This window comes from Colletotrichum paranaense (genome assembly GCF_030867605.1).
Source record: "Colletotrichum paranaense strain IMI 384185 chromosome Unknown Scaffold_23.1, whole genome shotgun sequence".
Classification (NCBI taxonomy): domain Eukaryota; kingdom Fungi; phylum Ascomycota; class Sordariomycetes; order Glomerellales; family Glomerellaceae; genus Colletotrichum; species Colletotrichum paranaense.
In genome coordinates this window covers 66,742-92,635 of record NW_026848981.1, presented here as the reverse complement: position 1 = coordinate 92,635, position 25,894 = coordinate 66,742, and the positions used below count along the sequence as shown (strand labels likewise).

The following is a 25,894-nucleotide window of genomic DNA, read 5'->3' as shown; positions in this document are numbered from 1 at the left end:
AGAAGCGCTAAGTGGACCCGATCTCCGTTGTGTCTACTGAAATCTGGACACTTCAGCGCGTCTCCCAAGTAAGAGTCTCCGTCGCATTCATTGACGGAATATTGAGTTTGCGACTCGATCCTCCTGGGGTGGTAACTTCAAGGTAATGCGCTATCCAGTTTGCCGGGTTGCCATGCATTATTTACCAAGGAACCTCACGGAAAAGGAGATTCGTGTTCATTTCTATGACTTGGTATTGCCTTGCCATGGTACGCCAGTTGCTCGAGGCAATTATGGCTATTAAAAGAGCCGATTGCTGTTTGTGTACTCCTAAACAACGTACAGCATCTCCGGGAGAAGGACACGAAGGAGGCTTGTCACTGTCAGCCCGTTAAGGACTACTTGCCCCACAACCTTAGCTTTATATGGTCATATGTAGCTTTCATCCTATCCGTATTACTTGGCTTCTTTTGAGGACAACTTTTCCAATTTCCTCACTCTCTTTATACCCGCCCCAATCCTCCCCCCCCCCCCCTCTCTTCTTAAGCCTGGGTCCTGTCTTCTTTCTCCTTCGAAACCTATCCACATACTCCCGCCCTCATATCCGGCTCTGAGCAACAGATTCCTCTACACTCGTTATTCGCAATCACCTGGCGCCAGCCATGTACGTCCGCCTTTGCGCCCTGGCTTTCGCAGCCAGTCTGCTCTCGACGCCCACTCTCGCCATATCCGCCGACCAGATACCCTCCGATACCCCCGTGTCTTCCCTCCTTACCACCGCCCAAGCTCACCTTTCGAAGGGCCAGACGTCCGATGCCCTTGTGTACTACGATGCCGCCGTCGCCCGCGATCCTTCTAACTACTTGACGCTCTTCAAGCGCGCGACAACGTATCTCTCCCTCGGCCGTACGAACCAGGCAACTGAAGACTTTAACAAGGTTCTGTCACTCAAGCCGGGCTTCGAGGGTGCCCATGTGCAATTAGCCAAGATCAAGTCCAAGATTGCAGACTGGGACGGCGCAAGGGAGCAGTACAAACTGGCCAAGAAGGACCCCGCTTCAGCTGAGCTCGCTGCTCTCGACGAGGCTCAGGGCGCTGCCCATCTCGCTGAGGCAGCTGAGAAGAGCGGCGACTGGGAAGCCTGCGTGGGACATGCCGGTCAGGCCATCATGACCGCCAACCGAGCCATTTCCCTGCGTGAGATGAGATCGCGCTGCCGTTTCCAGCGGGGTGAGGTCGAGGAGGGCATGAGCGATCTGCACCACGTATTGCAGATGAGGCCGGGAGACACGACGCCGCACATCAAGATCGCCGCCATCACCTTCTACGGACTTGGTGATCTCCAGAACGGCATGGCCCAGACGCGGAAGTGCCTGCACTCCGATCCCGATTCGAAGCCCTGTAGGAAGCTTCTTAAGCAACAAAAGGCCATCGAAAAGACCCTGAACAGGGTTAACAAAGCTTTCGAGAAGAACCAGCCCATGACTGGCGTCAAGCTCCTGATCGACTCTGCCGACGATACTGGATTGATCACAGACATCAAGACCCAAGTCGAGGAATTGCGCGCTGACGGCACAATCCCCTCCAATGCTCAGTCATCACTGTACATTCAAGTGGCAGAAATGGCCTGCCAAGGTTACTACGACGTAAGTACTGCACTCAACGGAAGAAGCTGCACATGATTTGACTAACAACCGCCACAGATGAACGGCAAGAAGGCCAAGCAATACTGCGAAGAGGCCTTCGCTCTCAACGAGCAATCCTTCTATGGTTTGCTATACCGCGCCAAGGTCATGATGGAGGGAGAAGAGTTCGAGGCGGCCATCAGGTCTTTCGAGGAGGCTAGCAAAATCCGCCCAGACAAGAACGACGTTGTCCAGCCCCTCATGCAAAAGGCCCAGATTGCATTGAAGCGGAGCAAGACGAAGGACTACTACAAGGTACTCGGCGTCTCTCACGACGCCGACGAGCGACAGATCAAGCAGGCGTATCGCAAGCTCTCCAAGATCCACCACCCCGACAAGGCCGCCAAGCAGGGACTCACAAAGGAGGCGGCGGAGAAGAAGATGGCATCCATCAATGAGGCGTACGAGGTCCTCAGCAACCCTGAGCTCCGCGAACGTTTCGACCGCGGCGACGACCCGAACAACCAGGAGCAGCAAGGCAGCCCGTTCCAGGGTAACCCCTTTGGCGGCGGCCATCCGTTCATGTTCCAGCAGGGCGGCGGCGGTGGAGGCCAGCAATTCCACTTCAAGTTTGGCGGAGGAGGTGGTGGTGGCGGCTTCCCCTTCTAATGAAGACGGGGTTGTGACAGCATTGAGAAAGACTCTGAGAGAGCGCAGCATGGAATCAAGGAGTTTTATAGGTCAAAGCCTGGAGTTTCACGGGGCCTCACTCAACGGCCGGCATTACTTTTTATCGTCATTCGTAGTTTGAGACGGGGAAACGGCTCTAGGCCATGAGGCAAGAAGCCAGTCAAGTGCACGCTTCCCCAGATATCTGGGGTCGATTCCATTGTCTAAGGTGTCAGAAATATACACAATGTGCCAATGCATCTTTCCATCATGGCTTTCGGTTTGAAGCGTTGAAATATCACCAAGTCTCGTCGTCAAGACAATTGCGCTTGCCGTCAGAGTGACGGTGTTCGCAAGGAGACGAAGATGACCATACAGATCATGTTATCGACAGAGGACAAGCCTCGCATGCTGGAGGCTTTTAATAGTTTAACTCAGCGTGAATCCCGCGCGCCGAGATCACCTGAATGCTTGACAAATTCCGAAACGGTAGTTCAGTGATGTTTACCTGTTGCTGTCACAGGCCCGTGGAGGCAGAACATGCCAATGACAGATCATGGCGAATGTAGAGGAGAGTGAGGGACGGCATATCAGATTAGTTTCTATAAATCCGTCCGTGAGCATACCAACTCCAGGCAAGTCCGTCATTTCCTGACGCCAACATGTTGAGTATCCTTTCAAACGTTGCGTTTTGCCAAACCACCAGCTCCCCGGCAACAGATAGACCCGCTTGGAAGACGGCGTGTGTCATTCCTCGCGCTACTACCTAGCAGAAGAAGAGTAATGCTCGCCGGGACTGCTGGTATCGTGCTTATTGTACCCCCAAGTATAAAAAGACCAATTCGGTGGTCCGAGTTCCTCATGGGCCTCGACCCTGATTTCTAAATTTACAAGACCGCTCTAATCGGTGATCGAATCGTCAATGACATTCTTTTCTATATGCGCAGCGGCGGACCGCCTTCAAGGGTTCGGGTTGTCGTTCTTGGAGATGAAGTAGGCCCTGCAAGGTTGTTGTATTAGAATAGTGCTTTGCTGATGAGTGATTAAGGGCAACATACTTGCAAGCCTCGTAGGCAGACCAGCAAATGGCAGTGCTGGGCATGGTGGTCACCACGCGGGGGCGCACACCCTTGAAAAATCCGCGGAAACCCTCACGCTCGTACAGTAACCGGCATCCAGCCATGAATCCGTTCACGTTCCTCAATGCTGGGTCGGTGGCAGTTCCTCGGGTTTGAAGCATCGTCTTGATGACATCCATAGGTGTAGTCAAAGCGGCAGCGAAACCACCGGCGACACCACCAGCCAAGCAATGCGTTGTGGGATCGTATCCCTTGTTGGGGTTCATGGCCGTCGATATGGACTCGTACGCCAAGAATTGGAGGGCAGTGAAGGGCACCGTCATGGAGAGCGTGGTCGGGTAAGAGACGTAGAAAGCCGCCAACCCCTCAGTCTTGTAGACATACTTGGCGCAATCGGTCATGGAACGGTACATCTTGGCCGACCCCTGAATCTGCATGCGCTGCTTGATGACTGGAATGAACTCGACGTCAGCTACTGGGAATACCGAGTGGAGGAATAAGATGACGTTAAGACCACGCACCATCGAAAGGGTTCATCAGCGCATCGCTGGCGATCGTAGCGCAAGCACCACTGGTCGCAGCAGCCAGAGGATGGTGGACACCAGCTTGGTTGCCACCCATTACATGCTTGACAGCTTCGTATGTAGCGAAGTAAACAGCATGAGCGGGACCTAGAATAGTGAGCAAAAGGGAGTCATTGAGCATAATAGCGGTCGTGCTGGTAGGGAATCACTCACCGGCACCGGCAACAACACTGGACATGCCTCTCCACAAGCTCAGGACGCCCTCGCGACTAGCTATGCGGTATGTACCTTGAATCACACCATTGTAGACGGCCGAGGGATTGGGGTTCAGGACCTGCATGCGAGTCTGCAAAGCTCGGGGTTAGCGGATGATCGTCTGCGATATCTATAGTTATGGAAGGGAGCCGCATCGTACCTTGATGGCGTCAATCGGATACATGACGGTATGCTCCTGCAAATGGAATGATCAGCATCCGGGATCTTGTGGAATATCAAAGTTGAAGGCGGGCCAGCTCATTCAGAGCCGAGACCGCAAGTGAAGAGTATGCCGTACCGCTATGCCCGCAAATGCCCCAGCAGCCATGTTTTGCACGAGGGAAAAGTTGGGCGGTAGAGATTCATAACTGGTAGAGCAAAGAGTCAGCAGGAGGGTACTGGTATGGTGTGCGTCATCGTCAAGAGGAGTCGAGGGCGAAGGGTGGCGGCAGAAGATGTGGGCGTGATGAATGTGTAGATGGGGGCATTGCGCACTCGTATTCCTCGGCGGGCTCTGCATTGGGCTGGGCCATTGCGGCCACAGCAGATGCTTCGCCGTAGGGCTTGGGCTGAAGAGCCGCCAGATTGACAGCTGGAGGGGGATCGAGGGGGTCGGCGATGGCGACCACGGATGTGGCGGGAGGAGCTCTCGTTGAGGGAGAGACGGAAAATATCGCGTTGGCCGTCTGTGCCGATGGCTTCTCTGGTTTTTTTTATCTTTCCTTTTCACTCGCGATCTGCTCTCGTAGGCCTAGGGAAACTTATGGCTCTGGGCATACAATCGGATAGGGCCGTCGATGATCGATTCGGCCGGGAAAAGTCGACAAGTGTCGGGCAACGGCGTGTAGTGACGAGGGCGAGTGCAATGGGAGCTATTAGGAAGAAGCGAGCGACCTTGAAGCTCACGGCGCCGTGCGTTGGGAGTTGCGATGCACGGTTGGTATGCAGGTGGCAGTTGCGAGACTTGAGGTTGTAGGAACGGCGGAGGTAGGGAAGGCCAAACCACGTCGTAACTAGCAGGAGAGGAAAAAAAAAAAAAAAAAAAAAAAAGGCCAATTGGAGCTAGCAGAGTCAGGTAAAGCACAGGCAGTGGAGGCCGGGGCTAACGTGAAGGTACATTTGCTGTGGATTGGATGTCGGGGCCGAGAAAGAGAGGGGAGCTAAGGTATTGGCACCTGGGTACGGAGTACTGCGTACTTCGTATCCAGAGAATGGGGAGAAATCACATACCTCACATTACCTGGCCCAAGACTCCAGGTAAACAATTATTACTTGGTCGGTGAGACACGCTCTGTGTTGCAGATTCCGCACATCTATTGACTACCTTACCTAACGTAGCTATCTTGTTGAGTGGTGGATGTATCAAGGCAAGGCAAGGTAAGGTACATTGGTGGCAGTTGGAAGATACTTGGTTGGGTCATAGAAGTCATAGAAGTTTCTCCTCCCAGCGGGTTTAAGGCGAGCTGAGGTGGTTTTCCAGGGACTCCCGGGCGAACTACAGCCCGGCCTACCAAAGGTATCTTCCAACGCCAACGGACTTTTGGCCATAAGGCACGGGCTTCGATTAATATATCAGGCACCTTTGCCCTTGGAACATTGAGTATATGTCTCTAGATATGCGTTGGCATGTCCACATTGCTAAGATGCAAACAGGCATATCACCCTTGGAGTTCCTCGTAACAAGTACCGAGTGTTTACTGAATTTTTGATAAATGGCAGAGCATGGCGACACAGTGAGCCAACATTTATTTACCTGGAAAACGAGAGGAGAATGCATTGTTGTCCCAATGTTTCCGTAGACATCAGAATAGCAAGACCGGGAATAGGTCAAGAAGAAGGGGGGCAAACCCAGAAACGAAAGAGCGGTACCAGACAGTGTCCTCAAAAGTGTTCCAGCTCAACACTCAAATGGACAGTCCAGATTCCAGAGTCCAACCTCGGGTCTCGTCTGTTGCGGCCTCGGAGATCAGCGGCCCGCTTTTCCCCAAGACCCGGCTTGCCAGCAGCCAGTAGGCACTTGACCTCTTTTTTCCAGCTTTTCCATCCTGTTTTGTCAAAACCTTTCCCCCAGTCCCAGTCTCTCCCTATCGAGGCTATCATTGCATCTGGTATTTTGAAAATCTGGTCAGTGGCAGGCAGAGTGGGTCATCCTAGTAAGATCTGTGTGGATTTCTTCCCCTGACTTTTTGTTATCAATCTCATCTCTGTCTGCTGACCCTTCGCCACGTCTCTCCGCCCACATGTATCCGTAGGATCAACCACACTTCTATGTCCGTGAAGCAAACGAACGCCGCGGTCGCGGTAAGCCGCAGTGTGGCCAGTGTATGTATCGTTGCGTTGTTGGCAGTGTCGTTTCTACGTTTTCCTCCCTGACCGTGCAGATGCCAGAAAGACAATTCATGACGCTGACTTTACATCCGATGTGACCACATCCAACCCAATAGTCGCCCCCAACACCTCAGACTTTGTATCGATGTATCATTCAACCTTTTCCCTCCATTTGAGGACGCCAGATTTAGCTCGAGATGAGACCAGGGGATGGCTGGACCTCCGACTCCCATCATCAGTGCTCAAAACGAGTATCGGAAACCCCCAAGATGAGGATTACTGTGTTCATTCTTTTTTTTTCTTCGGTTTACCCGTACCTTTCTTCACTCGCTTAGCTAAGTCCGTCAAGGGTTCGGCCGACCCCCCGGATCCAGCCCGTGCTTTCAATGGATCCGCCTGGCCGGTGTCTCCAGTGTTCCGACTCTCCCTATAAGCGCCCTCCGGCAAGTGGCTAGGAAGACAAAGTGACTTTGAAGCTACCCGGTTAATGGCTGAGGTGGTGATGGGTCCCTGAGCTGGGTCTCGTTAGAGAGTGAGCACCTCCACTGCAAACAATATGTCAAATCCAGTCAAGTGGTAGTGCCCTCAGAGCCTCACAAGCACGCCCCTGCCCGGCACTCACTCTCCTGTCTCATTGTCTTTCTAGAAGGACAGAAGAAGCATCTGACCCTTGAGAAAGCTGGGTTTGACAAAAGGCTCCGGGGGGCAGTGACCCATTCGTTTGCGTCCTCGCTTCAATACTTCTTCGTAAAATCATGGAACCTCCGGCCTCGGTTCTGGAATTATCGCACCCCTTTGGCGGGTCATGTCATCTACCCCTGTCACTGATTTAGGTGATCCTGCTGCGTGGTCGGCGTACACGGTACGGATGCGAATACAGCCAACGAAGACAAGGGCACTCTCCTCTCTCTCTCGTTCTGCTGTCTCTTCCCCAAACATGGCATATGGTAGGATTCAACACGATGGGCTCACGGGTTCGATGTTTGCAGACCTGCGGCTGATAGGGGAAAGGAGACAACACGGAAGAGAGCGCCGGGGAGAACAAGTAGTCGTCTTGTCTCACTGCAATCGCAATGGTGCAATACAAGATACGATCAAGGCTTTCATATTCGTTCATCTCGGTTGTCAGTAGCCTTGGCCCTTTCACCCTTTACTGACACGGCACTCGGGCCTCCATTGCTTGCATCTAATCTCATCTTATCAATCTCCAGCCCTAGGCCGCCCATCCACCTCGTCATGCGTCCGACAGAAAACTCTTTGCCGTTTCCACTGTCCCGAGAACCCGTACTGCTTCGTGGGCTATTACTTGGTTGGTACTCACGATGTACACAGCCTACATAGAACCTACCGCCCATAGCCACTCGAATGCTCGAACCTACGCCCACTGACTTAGCCCGACTCTCTTGCAAACCCCCTATTTATTGCGAATTTAAGCTTGCGCGGCGCGCCTTTTTTGCATCCCGATCCTCTTCTGTGAACCGCCTCGCCCAGAGGCGCTCACACGGTGCTCTGGAGCACGTGTGCGGACTGCTCGGAGATACGACATCTCCCTTCCCAGTCCGGTCCGGCGTCCGCCCCGTCGGCGAAAGCAAGAGAACGTCACGTCCCCGTGCTAGTGGTTGAGATTTTCAATTCTTCTTCAAATGGTCATTGCCGTCTATTTCATTTCTATAACAATACTACCTGTGTGTATACGACTGGGCTTCTTGAGCCGGGTATCCTCCTTCGCATTCCTTTGCCAACCGTGGCAGACCTACGGCAAGGACTGAAAGTGTGGAAACCCATTGGATCCATGGCCCCCTGGACCGTTTACTCAAGTTTCATTCTCGTCTACTAAGTAGTTAACGAACCCATAACATTATCTATGGTGTTACCGCATTAGAGCCCTCCTCCACCTTGGGGGTTGCTACGGTGGGCCTGCTGGAACTGGTAAATCAGCCCCAGTACCCCGGCGTCTTGCTCGCCTGCATCAGCCATGCTGTTTTCTCGACTCAACCCTTTGGGCGGCGATGTCTCCCATACAGACTCGCCCAAAGGTCCTGAGCCCCCATACATCTCGTCTTCAAATGGTCCTTGAGAATGCAGTCGGGCGTCTGTGGCGAGCCCGTCTTCAGTTGACTCTTCAATTATACCTTCACCTTGGTATCCCCCCCGACCGGGTCGGCTCCGATGCGTACTTCGGGCGCCGAACCCTGTTGCGGCCGGTTGGTGGTGTGGATCGAGTAGCATTGATGCCATCGGCGACGGAGCCGTCATCGAGGGCCCGAACCTCGGCGTTCGAGTTTGTTGTCCAACTCCACCACCAGGAGGAGCTCGACTTCGCGATAGGTCATGCCGACCCAGTCTGGAACTTTGCATATCGGCCGCCAGCGTTGGCGAGTTCAGCCCCGGGAACGCTGGTGGAGGATGGAAAGGATGACGACTCCCTGGCGGTAAATGGCCCGGGATGCCCGTTTTCGGGTTGATCACATAGTTGTCCAAGAAGCCATAATAAGATGCTGCCATCTTGTTATGTTTCGTGGAATAATAGTCTTCTCGAACGTCGCCAGGGCCGGACTGTTGCTTGGCCTTGCCCACGCCCTTCTTGAAATCGAACTCGGCGAACGAGCAGATATAGCCAACTCCATCCACGTGGATTGTGAATTCCCGGAAGAAATCGATGATCTGATCGCTGCATTTCGGTGCCGAGAAGATCAGTACCAGCGAGGCCGTAAGTATACCAATGATCTCCTCGATCAGAATCACCAGCTTGAGCTTGTAAAGCTCCGAGAATTCACGCTTTACGTCGGCTGTATGGAGACGGTCCTTCCAGTGGTCTGGCATATAGCGCGTGTACTCAATGACATAGAGCAAGGCGTGCTCTGGATTGAACACAGTTGTCTCCTCAGAGATCATGCCTCTTGCAGCCGCCCATATGGCGGCGAACACGCCGATATAGAACAGTGCTGATCGCTCAGACGTGATCTCGAACCCGAGAAACAGCTGCGGATCGAGGAATGAGGCAACGGCAAGAACTGAAGTAATGGCTCCTGCGACGAAGGTTACCGTTCTAGCAAATTGTTCCGTCATCTTTTTCGGGAACTGGTCAATGTATCGACTCGCAAACGGATAAGACATGTTAATACGCTCCTGGAAGAGATGCGGAACCTCGTTGAACTCGCGAAACTTCCACTCTGCAAGAGGCGTGTACCTTCTATGGCTGAAAGTTGAAGGGTCTTTCTGGTACTCCTGTTGCCCAATATATTAGCTTCTCTGATGTGATCTTCGTAACGTCACAATGGAAAGGACTTACATTGTAGTACGTGAATGCATGCACCACAATGAGATAAGCGACCACAAATGGCCCAATCAATAAGTTGATGATCCCAGCAAAGACCAGCCTCGACTTCAACTTGATGCTTAAGAGGCCTCGGCGATCAGCCTTGAGAAACTCTTGGTGGACCTGGTTGTTGGAGTCGAAGACATAAGTCAGGATTGCGAAATGCAAGTTCCATTCCAAACTTCGGGAAAAGAACTGGTGTTGTCGCAAGAAGGGTATCGGCAGCGTAAGGTCGAGAATATCCTTATTCATCATGGCTATCAAGTAGTTCTCTCTCCTCATGAGACGGTTGGCAATGTCTGCAGCATCTAGCCTCTCCTTGGACTGATTGCGCATCCACTCTCGCGCAGATGGGCGCACGTTGATGGCTGTTTTGGGGTTCGCGTCCCGCAAGGCCATAACGCGGGCAACGATGTCTTGCCAGGAAACGGTCTGCATATCCTCCTCCGGTATCTCTAGTAGATGAACGTAGAAGTTGCGCATATGGTTCAGACGCCGAAGATCCATGGTGAACTGTACCGTCTTCCATATAAAGTAGAAGACGTACAGCCACAAGCCTGTGTTCCACATGAATGACATCTTTCTGGTGCACTGAGGAATCGTAACTTCTTTCAACGAGTTGCTGTTAGGGATTTTTGTGTACTCGACACATTGAGTGAGAAAGGTCAAAAATACGGCGAAGAAGGCAGATTCTCTGAAAGTATTTGGTCAGCATCTTTCACGTGTACTGTCAATATCCAGCAGACTCAAAGTCTCGACTTACACCAGGTGCAACGCCCGCGCGCACACGATACACCAGAAACCGCTCCCTCGATAGTAGTAGTAGACATCCTGAACGAAGAAGTCGAGGTTCGAGACATTAACCCATCTCCAAAGAGCCTTTTCTTTCTCGTTGTTCGACGCAAGGCCTCTGGGATATCGCTTCGCCTGGGGCCGGATTGGTTTGACGAGATCTGCTGGATGAAGCCTTTGCTGCGCTTGTGTGGCCTCCCATTGAGCATGGGTTCGTCGACTAGAGGGACCAGGTATTGCGTTCTGCCTCGACGGAGTAGCAGCTGGCTTCCTCCCCCCAGATCCTTTGGACTGCGCTACCACTTCGTGTGGCTCAACCAGCAAAGAAGCCGGGACGTCGTTATCTCCATCATCATCCTGCCCCAGCCATCGTGGACTCGACTCTTGTCGGATTCCGCCGCGATGAGTCCCGCGACCAGTCGGCCCCGGTGTGGCTCCTACAGGTGTTTTGAGCAGGTTGGCATTGCTGTCGAGAGTCGCGTGGCTGTCTTCTGCTGTGAGGCCTGGCATGTGGTCCAGGTCATAGTCTTGAAACTGCTCTTGCAGGTTCTCCTCGTCCACATCCAGACCTGCGTGTTCTTCGATATCCAGGTCGCCGTCAGTATCTCCTCTGAGCTCCTTGTAAAACGATCTCGACCCTCGAGACAGTGGGCCGAGTTGAGGGAAGATATTGGAAGCCATATCGAAGAGAGGCAAATCGGGTTTCGCGAAGGAGTAATCGGTCGTCAGGGCTTATGGCCGTCGCTCATGGCGCTCGGTCGGGGTCTGATTTGGAGGAGGAACGGACGAATGCAGCTTGCGCGACGAGAGGCAGTCGGATTTGGAGGCAAAGGTCGGTTTGTTATCGCATTCCTGAACGGTCTTTAGGTCAGCTCGGGAGAGTGGTGAGGTGTAAACTGCAAAACGGTTTGAAGGTAGCTCTGTTGTTGTCACTTGATATGTGATTTAGCGGTCATGTGGCTATCTCGGGTGGTTGCAGGTGACAGAAGCCATGGGAAGTGTTGGGGTGAAGGACTTCAGACTCACAAGCCTATGCGGAGTGACGCCTGGTCAGCTCAGGTAGGTAAGTTGACAACGCAGTGAGACAAGGAAAGCTAGCTACTGCACAGGGAATCTTTCAGTCCGATGTCAGGAGAGTACCTAGAAAGGCGATTACAGTGCGTATGGCAAGGCAGGTAGGAAGAAGAGGAAGACGGCAGCGCTGTTTAAGGTAGGCAGAGATGGATAGATGCTTTGCCTGCATATGTCTGTTATGTCAACCACGCGTGCCACGCCAAGGTCGCCAGGAACGGACGGTTTTCACCTAAGCGGCAGACAGAGGAAATGCCCAAAGGAAACCGAAGATGTAGTCAGGTAGGCAGTAGTGTCTCTCAAAGTTCAGAACGGGTCGTGGAGGGGCCAGCACCTTTTGCTTTGGCTTCCCATGTCAGTCTCCCAGGTCCCTCCGGCAAGTAGGTAGGCAGCTAGGTAGGTACCATAGCTGGTGGTGCGCACACATCCAGGTGACGGCATGGCTCAGGCGGCACCATGAGTGGGGAAGGTGGACACAGGCAGCAGGCGGTCAAGTCATTTTTGCCGTCAATTCCCCCAGCTATTAAGGTATTCTCGACCGCCTTCCCTAGGTTCTTTGGCCCAAGGGTTTGGACGTCATGGTAAGGTAAGGTGTCTTATCAAAGTGTTTACTTATCTCTTATCTCACCTTGAGGTAACTTATCTAAGGTACCTAAGGTAGGTACCCTTCCTCAAGACCAATGAAGTACCCTTAGGTGCCCATGGAACTACCTTAGACCTGTGAGGCACATAACTCAGCTTGGTTTGGAAGTACAGAGTATCTTACGTAACTCAAGGTAGGGATGGAGAAGAAGGTAGCCCTCTATCCTTCATGTCTTAGTCCCTAGTTACAGGTGTCAGTCCAACCAAGAAGGGCATATCGACTCCCCCGTAGGCAACTAGTAGCTGCAACCTGGTATCCTGATCCCTTCCAATTTTGATCATCAGCCACTCTTACGAGCGCGTTGATGATCTCCGCTGGCTCACTTACCGTTCCTCACCATGGTCTCTGCTCCGCCGCCTTCCTTGAGACCACTGCCCAGCAGAGATGTGTCCAGTTCTAGTATCGGCAATATGCCCCAGTCGCCCTCAACCACATCATCGGCGAGGGCGTTGAACCCTATTTCATCCAAGGTGACTACTGTTCTTTCAACATCGTATGCCGATTCCGAATTTCGGGATGCCTTGCAATTGCTCGACAGTCGCAACCTCAAGAATACGCCCGAGACACGCCGTCAGTTACGGTTAGGCCTACAGAAGGAGGTGATTGACAGCAATGGGGAGATTGTCTCTCAGTTTGGCCGAGTCGCCGATGTGAGTCCCTTGGCCCAAAATCACCAATTCGTTGACTAACATCCCTTTTAGCAACTGCGTCGCATAGGGGCTACTCTGGACAAGTTAAATCACAACTATCAAGATGTGAGGGGTCGGATTACTGCAGCTCAGCAGGAGACGGGGCCTATTCTGGAAGAGGCTTCATCGTTGATGAATCAGAGAGCAGACGTGGAATCTAAACAGCAACTTCTCAAGACATTGCGCAGTCACTTTATCCTTTCTGATGACGAGGTCGCCTCTCTGACATCAACCGCCGAGCCTGTTGACGACAATTTCTTCGCTGCTCTTTACAAGGCAAAACGAGTCAGCCAGGACTGCGAGATTCTACTCGGATTTGAGAAGCAGACGCTGGGCCTGCAACTAATGGAGCAGACATCCAAGAATCTCGGTCTTGCCTTCCAAAAGTTGTATAAATGGGTCCAGCGGGAATTCAGAACACTGAACCTCGAGAACCCCCAGATGAACTCATCAATTCGTCGCGCCATTAGAGTTCTTGCAGAGCGGCCATCGCTCTTCCAGAATTGCCTAGACTTCTTTGCGGAAGCTAGAGAACGCATACTGTCCGACGCTTTTCACGTCGCCTTGACAGGTAGAACGGCCGCAGGTCTCGAAGATCACTCGGTTAAGCCTATCGAGATGGCTGCCCACGATCCGCTTCGTTATGTGGGTGACATGCTCGCCTGGATACACTCGGCCACTGTCAGTGAGAGAGAGGCTCTGGAAATCCTTTTCGTCTCGGAAGGCGACGAAATCGCCAAGGGACTTCAGACGGGCCGGGCAAATGAGCTCTGGCAGCTTCTTGGCGAAGGTGACGCTGAGACAGCACCCGACTTTGATGCTCTCAAGGCGCTGAACGACCTTGTGGACCGAGATGTCTCAGGGGCAACGAGAATGCTGAGGCAGAGGGTCGAGCAGGTCATTCAGTCCAACGAAGAGACTATTCTCGCCTACAAGTTGGCCAACATTCTTGGCTTCTATCGATACACCTTTGCCAAACTTTTGGGCAGCGAGTGTGCGCTGTTAGAGCTTATGACGGGACTTGAGTCGGGCGCATTAAGGCAGTTCCGATCGCTCATGAGGGATCACATCGCAACTCTACAAGGCGATTTCCAGCAGACGCCTTCTGACCTTGTGCCTCCAGACTTTTTACTCGAAGCGCTGAAGCAGCTTACTGCGGTCATGAAAACGTACGAGATTTCGCTGGCGTCGTCATCGGACCGCGAGGCCGACTTTCAGCCAATTCTTGCAGAGGCCTTTGAGCCTTTCTTGGCAGGTTGCGAAAATATGGCCAAAGGTGTGAGGCAACCGGCTGGTGCCATCTTCATAACAAACTGCTTGCTTGCAGCAAAGCATGCCCTCGAGCCTTTCGACTTTACTCAAAGAAGAACACAGCTGCTGCAAGAGAGGGTTGTAGAGGAGAGCAAGAAGCTCACGGAAGAGCAATACCAGTTCTTCCGCCGTGGTTCTGGTCTGGCGCAGATTCTTGCATCCTTGAGCAATTTTACGACGGATGCCAGCGATGTGAAGAAGGTAGCGTCGCTTGACGAGGTACAGCCGCCAGCTCTGAGTCGAGCCAGCCAGGCTCTGGACGACTTCTTACCATCGGCGCTGATGGACGCCATGGAGAATGTTAAGCGCCTGCAAGATTCAACTCTGGCGCGAGAACTCACCGAAAAGGCTGCGGAAAGATTCTGCGACGAGTTTGAGCACGTCGAGCAGATGTTGCTCTTAGCAGACGAGCTGTCAGCCGGTGACGGTGCGTCAGCTGATGAGGGTGACGAGCCTCACTTGCTGCGAGACCTATTCCCTCGGACCACGGGGGAGATCAAGGTCCTCTTGTCTTAGGGGGGCGTGACGGAGAAGCCGAGGGTGCCTGGCCGAGGATATGGCCTCAGAGTGAGGTTAAGGCTTTGGCGTGGACTGTGTGACAGGTAGACTAATAGGTAGCACAAAGGCATTTTACACCTTCAGTACCCAGTCGTCCCCGCGTGTTGCTATCGCCCAGTGCCGTGTGCAGACCATGTGCTTCAAAATGATGCTTTGTGACTTATCGTTTACCTGAGGTACAATTTCCAGGTTTGCTATGAGGTGCTTGGGAGTCTTGGTATTTTGACCTACTCATACTACATTAAGTACCTTACCTACTTATGTGTGCGACTGATGTTGTAGGAGCATCTACAGATACCCCGAGCTAAGATATATTTATGTATTGGCAGAATAGGCACCTGACCGACGGGACCTCACGTTCATTACCTCTCCTATTAGCAAGGCACTTAGGATCCTGGGTAGTAGTGTTCCCCTGGCAGGTAACTTACCTTGCCTTTACTAAAGCTTCACTAAAGCAAGCGGGTAGGTTCATACCTACCTTACCTACCTACCAAAGGGAGAGAGCTAGCCACTAACGCGTGCAGCACTACCTAAGGTACAGATGACCTACGCTGGAAGTTGCCGTCTGCCTTTTTATTGCTTTACCCCCACTCAGCCACCAAGACCGACGTCACTGCGGCCCGCTAGTCTTCAGTTGCCCCCCGCCATCATTCGCCGGCAATCCCTCTGCGGGAGAAACAAAGGCACCGCATCCTGACCTTGAACTCTACCTGACCTCAACCTCAGCTCCAGTTCGCTCAACTCCATCCTCCGCTGTGAAAAGCTCATCCCGACTGTTTCGACGTTCCGGATCGTGACGAATTTTCTGCCCCAACGTCAGAACCATCCCGCGTCTCTACTCAGACTTGGACATACTATGGTCTGGCTTCCAGTACCATGTCACGCTCTCGGGGCCTTGCCATCCTCCAGAAGACATACGACGACAGCTACTTGAAATGCTCCACTGCTGTTTACTATGAAAGCCAGGTATATCTTTGCTTGCTCCGAAATTCAATGGCGTGGCATACCAAAGGATGATTTGTCTGTGCTAATTCAGGTTTTCCCATGTTCTAGGGTGATGAGACCGAGGCGATGCGATGCTGGAGGAATGCCCTAGATCAGCTCAACGACCAACGCATCACCAAGCTACTACCCAATTACGTTGCTGGAACCGAAACAGAAGACGCCTTGATAGATTCTTTGCGCAAGCTCGAACTGCAGTGCAAGGAGCGCATTGACCTGCTTGAAGCGTTACGAATATCCCGACAAGACGCCTTGACTCCTCAACCCAATAACCCACCCACCCCGAACCGCTCTATCTCCCCCGACCCATACACCATGTCTACTCCTGAACGAGGCTACATTGGCCAAGGCACAATTCCAGCTATAAGATATCCCGATCTCTCGCGGCCCGCGTTGCCCAAAAGACCGTCGTTGCCCTACAGAACATCATCTGAGCAGGCTGTAGTCGGTCGCGACCAAAGTCCCGTGACGTCTCCCTTTGCCGGCCCTTCAAACTCTCCCCGAGTAACGTCTAGGAAGGAGCCGACTATGAGGTCTCCGAGCCCTGAGAAATACACCATGCGGACCACCCTGCGGAGCGGGAGGCCAGGCGACAAATCTGCAAAGTCGAGTCGAAAATTGTCCAAGACCGAAGGACCTGGTGCCAGCAAAGCTGCAACTCTTGCATGGACTGCCCTGAGTTCTAGAGAAAGACTCTCCAGAGCGTCGCCAGCAGTACCAGAGGTCTCATCGTCTGCGCCTGTCACGCCTGCCGAGCAGTCCCGCAAGCCGCCGCCCTCGTCTGGCATGCAATGGGACGTACATACCCGACGGCTCGTGACGCCCAGAGAAGCTCATCCGTCTTTCTCAGATGCGACTGGTAGTGCAAGAACATCTGAGGATTCATCGCAAGTGCGACCATCAGCCTTGTCCGTGAGTGCGGCATCGAGTGCCTTGAACGCCATGTCCTATCAAGATGCTCCAGGGGCCGAGTATGGCACCCCAAGACAAGAGCGGACCTCGCGTTCAAGGGACCCAACGTCCTCAGTCTCACGATCCAGAGCATCGCCTCATGAACGGCCTCCGTCATCTGACGCTGACGAGTCAGAGTTACGACGCAAGACTACGCCGGACGTGGCCAGAATACGGAGGAAGCCAGTCGGGGACATACCTACTCGGCCCAATAATAATCTCACGAGCGGATCAGAACAGGATAAAGCCGATAGATCTCATCGTAACGTGCCATTGTCGCGGGGCCGTTCATCTTCGAGTTGCTCGGACAACGCAGAAACAAGTCCGAAGGTACCTGGCAAGAAGAGGAAGGGAAAGAGGAAAGAAAACGCAATCGCAGCTGATGCTGAAGGCCCTTCTTCCGAAGCATCTGCCGACGATGAAAAAGAGGGCTCTTCGCTCAAGACAGCCTGGAAGGAAACGAAAAAGAAGATTATGAAAAACCTTCCAACCGGCGTGGACGAGGCAGCCGCAAAGCAAATTCTCAATGAGATCATTGTACAGGGCGATGAGGTCCGATGGAGCGATGTTGCCGGCCTAGAGATAGCCAAGAACGCACTCAGGGAGAACGTGGTTTACCCGTTCCTGCGACCTGACTTGTTCATGGGACTTCGGGAGCCTGCAAGAGGAATGCTGCTTTTTGGTCCGCCAGGCACGGGCAAGACCATGCTGGCGCGTGCTGTAGCAACAGAATCACGGTCGACATTCTTCTCGATATCAGCAAGCAGCTTGACGAGTAAATACTTGGGCGAGTCCGAGAAGCTCGTCCGAGCATTGTTCTCTCTGGCGAAGACTCTGGCACCAAGCATCATCTTCGTTGACGAAATTGACTCGTTACTTTCTCAGAGGTCCGGGTCGGGAGAGCACGAGGCGACAAGGAGGATCAAGACTGAGTTTCTCATTCAGTGGAGTGATTTACAGCGAGCTGCGGCGGGTCGGGCCGTGGATGAAAAGGACAAGACCAGAGGAGATGCGAACCGAGTGCTTGTCTTGGCGGCAACCAATCTGCCCTGGGCTATTGATGAAGCCGCACGCCGCAGGTTTGTGAGGCGTCAATACATACCGCTGCCTGAGTCCGAGACTCGCTCTACGCAGTTTCGAACACTTCTGGGGCAGCAAAAGCATGTCCTGTCCGACGCGGACATTGAGAAGCTCGTTCTCCTTACAGATGGTAAGCATTCGTCGTCATTTTAGAGGCGAAACGGCCATCAGAACTGATACTGATATGGGCACAGGATTCTCGGGCTCCGATGTAACGGCACTGGCTAAAGATGCGGCCATGGGTCCGCTCCGCTCTTTGGGCGAAGCTCTCTTGCATATGACCATGGACGAAATCCGACCGATTTCATTGGCAGACTTTGAGGCGAGTCTGACAACTATCAGACCGAGTGTGAGCAAAACGGGCTTGAAGGAATATGAGGATTGGGCCAAGGAGTTTGGCGAGCGAGGTGGATGATGCAGGGCAGCAGGCATGCGATTCGCGAGGTGTTTTTGTTTCTCTTTGTTTCTGCGTGACATGGCGATTGATCGGTTGGCTAGGGGAGCGCACGTGGAAGTGATACCCTCCAGAGGCGCTTGATTATCGGTAAAGGAACAAAAAATATCAAGTTTTACGAAATATTCTGCGTAGATGGCTAAGACAAGAGACTACTGCAATAGTGTTGATATTTGTACAATGATTCACCAGTAACCTCGGATGTTCGTCTACACGTTTCCAGCCACAAATCAGGCCAAGGATATCGTCAACTGAGGTGAATACGATGCCGAGTGCTCTGTGTCAACTCCCTTTCCTTCCTCCTTTGTGTTATACAGCGTTGTGTTGTAATCCTTACTATACCTTTTCCTGGTTCTCTGTTCAGTTTTTCTTCCGCCAATCTCAGGCCTTAGTCGACCTCGGGCTCAGGAGTCGATTTTGAAGACTTCTCCTGCCGCCGCGTCTCTCGTCTAGCAACCTTGGCTTCTCTCTTTTGCACCTTGGCTGCGATTCTCTCCTCCTCGGTCGGTACCGGTGGGCGCGCTGAGATGGGTGTACCGTGGGGCGCGATGATGCTCTTTACGACGTGGCGCTTGTGAGGTGATGTCCTCCATCCGGGAACAATGGAAACGACATCTCCTGTGCGAAGGGATGAGTTGGGGTCGTGGACGAGGTAGTGCGTTGGTTTCGTGAACATCTAGGAAGCCGAGGCTGGTTAGTCTCCTCAAAGATAGGAGTCATGGACCAAGGGCTGGTAACTCCTGGTTTCTATATATCTCACCTTTTGGACCTTTTGCTTCCATTGCTGGCCACCCACGCGCACTTTGACCGTCTTCTGCATGAGCCCTGCGCTCACGACGACGCCGTTGAGCTCGCGGACGACTGCGCGGGCTTGCGCCATGGTCTGGGCTGACATGGTGGGCGGTTGGTGATATACAATGGCAGCGAACTCGGTCTGTCGAAGAAATCCCAAGAGGGAACCAGGTCGTGAGCTTGGAAGTGCTGAGGGTGTCGCGTGGTATTTCAAATAGATCGCTGGCTGTGATGGTGACCTCGATACGGTATGCTCAAGCCTCCTGGAGAGAGTGGAAAATTAAAGAATGGATCATGATTCCTCACTTCTCATTGGTCAAACGGGCCATGTTTTTACCGACACCAAGACCATTCTCTGGCCTACTCGATTGGAGTCCGACAGAGTGGAAAGATCAGACGCTAAGATAACCTTAAATTCAACAAGGTGGCTTGGCTTGGCCTGCGGCTTTTGGTGACAGCTGGTTCCTGGGTTTCGGGGCCACGGGGGTTACCTCAGATACCTTACCTAGGTGTGCAATGTCAAGGTCTATCTCGGCTCATCAGCCTACTTTGTCTCTTTCTCTTGTCACAATCAATACCGAGGCTTGGTTCGCTCTGTTATTTCTACGAGCTGAAATATGAGTTTGCTCCACTTATTTTTGCTTAAAAACATCCCCGATGAGCTGGAGTGATCGGTACCAAGCAAGACGTAAGCGTACCCGCCTTCGAATTGGGATCGAATATGTACTGCCTTGGTGTTGTGTCTGTCAGGTGCCATGCGTTCCGAGCAGGTCAGCTATCCACCAGGATGCAAGCCATGTAAAGGCCGCAGTCATACTCAAGTAATTCCCTCACAACCAGACTATTGTGTTCTATCTATAGACAATTTAACTCACCGCTGCCTACTTCAAGACAAAACGCGCTCTCCTGTAACAGGGTTGGCGTTTCCCTCGCAATTTGATCGCTGTGAGCACCCTCTGTAGGGGCATCAGACTGACATAATACAATTTTCCATGGCCCATTCAAGGCCATTCCGACCTTGTATCCATGTGGCCCCAGAGGGCCGACGCGTATACCTTATAAGTGACCAGGGGCTTCACTCATGTGAAGACACGTCTGCTATGGAGACGACCGAGGTTTTCTTGTGTATTACCTTCATCCTATCGCTGTTAACTTTTCCGCTGTCTGGGCAACTTTGAGTTCAAGTGTCTCTTCAGTACTCCTATCGCTCAAAAAAGCATGGCCCACACGTCCACTGCATATCTACCGGGGCATCATAAGCCACAAGTTTTCAAAGGCACCGACCTCTCACACTGGTATAAAAACCACTAAGGACAATAGCCAGCGGCAGCATCGGCAGATGGACGCCTGGATTTAGATTCCCCGATCTCGGTAGGTCTCGATGCACCAAGACGGAGCCTGCCCCTTGGGTTTGCTGAGAGAAGGCAAGCCTTCACGTACAAAACAGACTGACCTGACAAGTTTGGATACCAAGTAATATGGTAGAGGACGAGGAACCCAAGAAGCGTTAGTTTTCTCTTTTACGGGTAAACGCACTTGATGGTTCGGCAAACATTCGCCGTAGCGGCTAAAAGTCGAGTGGCTGAGACCCGAGCCGAGCAGAAACTTGTGTGCCGTGACTCTGACCGTGTAAAAAATTGCATACGTAGTAGGAGACAAACCTACGGATACCTAGGTAAGGTACCTTGAGCAAGGTGGGCCTGGGTTTGCTGAAATCCACTCAAAGGGACGATTCAGAGGTGCCTCCCTCTGATCAGCGCTTCTCGCACTGTAGAGAACTGTGCTTTCGGGGCAATGCTCTGGTGATAAGATGAGCTCAACACTGTGTACTAAATGTACCTATCCGAGTTCCGTTTCCATCACACTCACCCCGCACCCAAGGTCCCAAGGTCCCAAGGGCCCCAGCAGCAGTCAAGAGTGAGGTGAGTATCCGTAGGTACGCAGTAGGTTCGAAGAGGCGACGGTACCTTTGCTCAAGTGTTTGGTCACTTTGGTGTCCCTCATAAGGTAAGCCACCCACCCACCACCACCTTGGACTAAGCCAACTAAGGTAGTCTGTCTTCTTCCCTCGCAACTCGGCCTGAATCATCTTCCCTCAGATTTGGTCCCTCGCTCGTCGGAAAATTCAAAACCAACATTCCTCCCTCTCGACTCGCGCTCACTACTTTACCATTTACTTCTTCACGCAGTCCCTCTCCTCACCTCTGTGACCAGATCTATTCCATATCTGTTCACTCAACTATTCTTCATATTTTTTTCTCTCACTACTTTCTCATTTCATTGTTTGCTGTGTGCAACAACGCGCCTGCTGTACGCACCTTCCTGTCTGTGTAACGAGATAAGAAGAGAAAACAGAAGAAGAAGCCAGGAAAAAACCTGCACCGAATCTCACCACCCGATCGTCGAATTTCCCCCTCCAAAAAAATCAAAAAATCAACATGTCTTCCCCAGAGGCCCGTGCTGGCGTCAAGCGACCTCGTAAGTTCCCAATGTGCGTCCCTTGCGCGACTCACGTTTTCCCTTGCATCAAGTGAAAACCCCGAATCCAGGGCTCCTCCCTATTGCAATTGTCTGCCGCTGTCATTCCGGGAACCTCCTTCTTCACGGACAGCCTCTGCGCCAGTCATCCTACTTCCAATTGCGCGCAGCATTTCGTGGTTATAAGCCGTAGCTACCCCGCCGCCCTGCACACTTCACCTCGTCCCCTACCCCAAACACCACATATCGAGTGTCCAGCACTACGCAGGCAATCGCGACACGATGGAAGACATGGCAGACAGTCCGCACAAGGGCAAGCCCACACAGCTGGCTCTGCTTCATTGACATAGGTTTGCTAACCTGCGTATCCCAACAGGCACCCAGTCGCTTCCCCCTCCGGCTCTCCCTCAGCTGGTCGCTGAGCAGCACACCGCCATCCCTCCTACCGACAAGGATTCTCAGCGCCTCATTGTCGTTCTCTCCAACGCCAGTCTCGAGACCTACAAGGCTTCACATGGCGGCACCGGCCGCAACGGCGTCCAACGTGAGGAGAAGTACTCGCTACTCAACAGCGACGAGCATATTGGAGTTATGCGCAAGATGAACCGCGACATTAGTGACGCGCGCCCGGATATTACACATCAGGTTGGATACTACCAGCGAATTGCTTTTGCTTTTGCTTTTGCTCTTGCCCTTGCTTGTGCTACTGCTTTTGCGCCTCAACGCGCCTAGCCCGCTGTGTCTGCATCCAACATGCTGATCATACTGACTAGTGCCTCCTGACCCTGCTCGACTCCCCCATCAACAAGGCTGGCAAGCTTCAGATCTACATTCATACCGCCAAGGGTGTCTTGATCGAGGTCTCGCCGTCTGTTCGCATCCCGCGTACATTCAAGCGCTTTGCCGGTCTGATGGTTCAGCTGCTGCATCGCCTGTCCATCCGCTCGACCAACTCGCAGGAGAAGCTGCTTCGTGTAATCCAGAATCCCATCACCGATCACCTTCCGCCCAACTGCCGCAAGGTGACGCTCAGTTTCGAGGCCCCTCTGGTACACGTCAGAGACTACATCGACACGCTCGCCCCCAAGGAGAGTGTTTGCGTCTTTGTTGGTGCCATGGCAAAGGGTGCCGATACCTTTGCTGATGGCCTCGTCGACGAGAAGATTTCCATCAGCAACTACAGCTTGTCCGCCAGCGTTGCTTGCAGCAAGTTTTGCCACGCTGCTGAGGATTCCTGGGACATTCAGTAGTCGAAACCCGACATCTACTCATTCGTTCACGTTGCGGGGACACGAATCCAGGCAGCAGCGATGGCGAATCAGAGCGGCAATGTAAGTGGTGGCCCCCAGGCGCCTGGAGGTGCGAAATGCGCCCCAGAGCGGCAAATTGAAAGTCGAGGGGTTGCGCCTACGGAATCACGATACAACATCATGGTGTCCGCGCGCGATCTCGGAAACTTGGGTTACCTGTGCCATCGCTGTCGCTGTTTTTGCAACCAAAACCGGGGCGTTCGACAACGGGTCCAAGGCGCTTTCTCCGCCTTGACAGTTCAACTTCAACCTAAGTTGTCGTTTCTTTTTGTTTGCCCCTTACTCAGGATCTATAGGGGTGGCGGCCTTGGCTATTGTTAGAGTAGTATCTTCGTGCTCTCGGCAAGTGCCGTGACAAAATGGGCCACCCTTTGATTTGCACATGAAAAAGGGTACATTGTGACCAAACGCTCAGCGGTGTCGCTGGGGAGCATACCAAAAAAAAAAAAAAAAAACAAGGAAAAGGAAAAGGAAAACAAGCACGACGTTTCAAGGACTAATGGTGTATAGCTGGATACTAGTGGCTACGCGGATAGGTGTTGCAAGGCCTCATACTTGGAGACCAGTTAGAAAGACAATGTATCTACCGTGTTTGTTGGGTTAAGAAATCAAGATGCCGTGTACTATGAATCTGATCCAAATGCGTGTGTGCCTGTGAATGTACTGCGGTACGAAGCCGCGTGTTTCTGTCTAACTTCCTTAATTAGGTGTTGAAGGCATCCTAGACGAAAAGGAAAGACGAAAGACTGCCGCATAGACTCATGGATTGCCAAGAAGGTGCTGGACTGATGAGCATAGATAGGTGCGGTTGAACGAAAGATGAAAAAACAGTGTCGGGCAACGGTTGAGTTTGTGATTTGGCTTGTCATTGATGCCTGAGTGGACTACGGCATGGAAGGCAAAATGAAGTGTTTGTTGGTCACCTCAGCCTGCTCAGGGACGAAGAGGGACGCGACAATAGTGAGGCTCGTTCGCCTTACCATGCATGGAACTGCCCCGCGTGTGTATGTGAGGGAGTCAGACTGGGCTGGTGTGTACACCGCATTACCACTTGACGGTTCGAATGTGATAGAATCGACGGGCAAAGTTGACAAAAGCAGGGGGTATGTTGGGGGCGCGTGGAACAGGGCGGCGCGGACCGATGTGCCCGACTGGCTGGGAGGAGATATGTATGCGTCCATACGGATGGATATGCGCATTTGTCCTGAATCCTCCGTACTGAGCTCACAAAACATGTCGGGGACCCGGGGACTCAAGCTGGTGGGAGGTTGGGCAGCAGGCAAGGTGGACGCATAGTTGCATTAGTGCCCTTCTGGTATGGGGGTTGAGACTTGAACATGCTGAAATCCGACAATGGGCGGCATGGCCAGCTCACAATCTCGTGCCAAGTTGATGGATCTGGAAGCACGCGAGCTAGAAAGTGCGAGGCTGGGTGCACCATGCTGGCAGCTATGGTGCCCAGGCAAAGTGGAGAGGATATCTAAATTCGGAGATGGAACGGCGCAAACCACCACCTCATTGTAGGATTTGATATCCATACGAAAGATGGAGACTCATAGAGAATACAGCACGTCAGGGCAAGTCGGTCAAGGAAGGCAAAGCCGCGAAAAAGCCTGGCAAGCTGCGACGCGGTGGAAGGGGGGTGGATGCGGTGAGTTACAGACAGATGCGAAATTGGAAAGTACATTTGCAGAGCACAGAGACTTTCCCAAGAGATGGTAGGTACCATGCCTGCTAGGTGAGGTAATACCTTAGGTCAAGGGACATCTGGTATCGAGGAAACCCAGGTCAAGCTACTTGGGACAGTGAGGTGGGAGACAGGAAACGTGGAGCGGATAATGAGGTAGCTTCTATTGATTTATCATACAAGAGATACCTTAATGTGCCTTAGTTTGCACTTTGATGTGTGGATGGATACCTGAGGTACTTTACCACGCTCATTTCGTCTTCCAGAGCATGGCAGCTGCTTCTCATTTGGACCGCGCGCAACGAGCGGCTTTTTCATACCCAAGGACCAAGGTACCTACCTACCTAAGGCACCTTACGTACTGAGGTGCTGCTTCCAGCGGACCACTTGGAAGCCACAAACGCTTCCGACGGGACTCCCGCACACTCGTGCGTCCAGTCCGTCCAATGACAGTAGTTATAGACGCGACTTTTATACCAAGTGATTTCTGACGACCGCCTTTCGTTCCCCAGGGTTGGATAATCTGCAGTGCGGCATTTCTCGGCCGGTTTAGCTCACTTATTACCCGAAAGACAGTCTTGGATATTTCCAATACCAAATGGAACCCTTTGTGACATGGGTCGCTAATAGCATTCGAGGAGGCTTCCTTTTCTCCCTTCTCTCTTCATGTTTTTCCTCTCCCACAAGTGCTCCCACCGCCTCCAGCTTTCGTCTGGACCAAGGATTCTACGGATACCTGCAATCTTGATCCATCTCTCTAGCGGTCCCGAGAGGGTGGCTACTCTCATCCTGGTTTAACTCAGGGCACGACAAATGAGTCTGCAGCAACAAAGGCCAAGGCGGGGCTCGAAGAGTCGAAGAGACGAATAGTAGCCGGACACGACGTGACACGCCGTGACACGACGAAACGATCAAACGCTCCAGTGCCACTATCCGCAAGAATACTCCGGACTGAGACTGAGACTAGGACCCGTATCAACATCATACAGACCACACATTGACGACCATGCTCCCGACACGATCCAGATCGTGAGATGCGGCAGCCGTTGCTGCTTGCAGGATGATCTACCCACCTGAAGCACCACTTGACTTCTCGTTCCTCGCTTCTGCCAGGTATTCGTACACGTAGCCCGGCTCTAGCCCCAGCCCCAGCTCCAGCTCCCGATACCAAGCGGCGCTTGCATGTGGCCGGTTGTATGTACATCGTTGGGCGGCTGGGCCTGACCACGGTCCCAATGACACCAGTCAGTCGCCCTTCAGAATGAGGGAATGAATGCTGGCATCTGAAGGATGGGGCA

The 25,894-nt window shown here is 52.7% G+C and overlaps 7 protein-coding genes across 7 annotated transcripts; 4 read left to right on the top strand and 3 right to left on the bottom strand.

The window, feature by feature from the left end:
* Positions 1–641: 641 nt before the first annotated feature.
* On the top strand, positions 642–2,273 carry CPAR01_16109 (DnaJ domain-containing protein; the record flags this gene model as incomplete). Its single annotated transcript, XM_060500354.1, has 2 exons — positions 642–1,625; positions 1,683–2,273. 2 exons carry the CDS (start codon positions 642–644, stop codon positions 2,271–2,273), a joined length of 1,575 nt encoding a protein of 524 aa, XP_060340835.1.
* Positions 2,274–3,233: 960 nt separating this feature from the next.
* Positions 3,234–4,832, bottom strand: CPAR01_16108 (uncharacterized protein; the record flags this gene model as incomplete). The annotated part of the gene is made up of 7 exons (XM_060500353.1): positions 3,234–3,273; positions 3,332–3,824; positions 3,874–4,023; positions 4,090–4,222; positions 4,292–4,327; positions 4,430–4,499; positions 4,627–4,832. Coding segments are annotated over 7 exons (1,128 nt in total), but the record flags the coding sequence as incomplete, so codon positions are not given.
* Positions 4,833–8,337: 3,505 nt separating this feature from the next.
* CPAR01_16107 (autophagy protein Apg9) lies at positions 8,338–11,251 on the bottom strand (the record flags this gene model as incomplete). The annotated part of the gene is made up of 3 exons (XM_060500352.1): positions 8,338–9,687; positions 9,752–10,472; positions 10,542–11,251. The coding sequence occupies 3 exons, from the start codon at positions 11,249–11,251 to the stop codon at positions 8,338–8,340; spliced, it is 2,781 nt and encodes a 926-aa protein (XP_060340833.1).
* A 1,371-nt stretch (positions 11,252–12,622) lies between these two features.
* On the top strand, positions 12,623–14,800 carry CPAR01_16106 (uncharacterized protein; the record flags this gene model as incomplete). The annotated part of the gene is made up of 2 exons (XM_060500351.1): positions 12,623–12,934; positions 12,986–14,800. 2 exons carry the CDS (start codon positions 12,623–12,625, stop codon positions 14,798–14,800), a joined length of 2,127 nt encoding a protein of 708 aa, XP_060340832.1.
* Positions 14,801–15,718: 918 nt separating this feature from the next.
* CPAR01_16105 (ATPase) lies at positions 15,719–18,290 on the top strand (the record flags this gene model as incomplete). Its single annotated transcript, XM_060500350.1, has 3 exons — positions 15,719–15,808; positions 15,896–18,005; positions 18,070–18,290. 3 exons carry the CDS (start codon positions 15,719–15,721, stop codon positions 18,288–18,290), a joined length of 2,421 nt encoding a protein of 806 aa, XP_060340831.1.
* A 427-nt stretch (positions 18,291–18,717) lies between these two features.
* CPAR01_16104 (ribosomal protein S17) lies at positions 18,718–19,224 on the bottom strand (the record flags this gene model as incomplete). Its single annotated transcript, XM_060500349.1, has 2 exons — positions 18,718–19,005; positions 19,090–19,224. The coding sequence occupies 2 exons, from the start codon at positions 19,222–19,224 to the stop codon at positions 18,718–18,720; spliced, it is 423 nt and encodes a 140-aa protein (XP_060340830.1).
* A 2,335-nt stretch (positions 19,225–21,559) lies between these two features.
* On the top strand, positions 21,560–22,849 carry CPAR01_16103 (essential for mitotic growth 1; the record flags this gene model as incomplete). Its single annotated transcript, XM_060500348.1, has 3 exons — positions 21,560–21,599; positions 21,976–22,244; positions 22,373–22,849. The coding sequence occupies 3 exons, from the start codon at positions 21,560–21,562 to the stop codon at positions 22,847–22,849; spliced, it is 786 nt and encodes a 261-aa protein (XP_060340829.1).
* Positions 22,850–25,894: the final 3,045 nt, after the last annotated feature.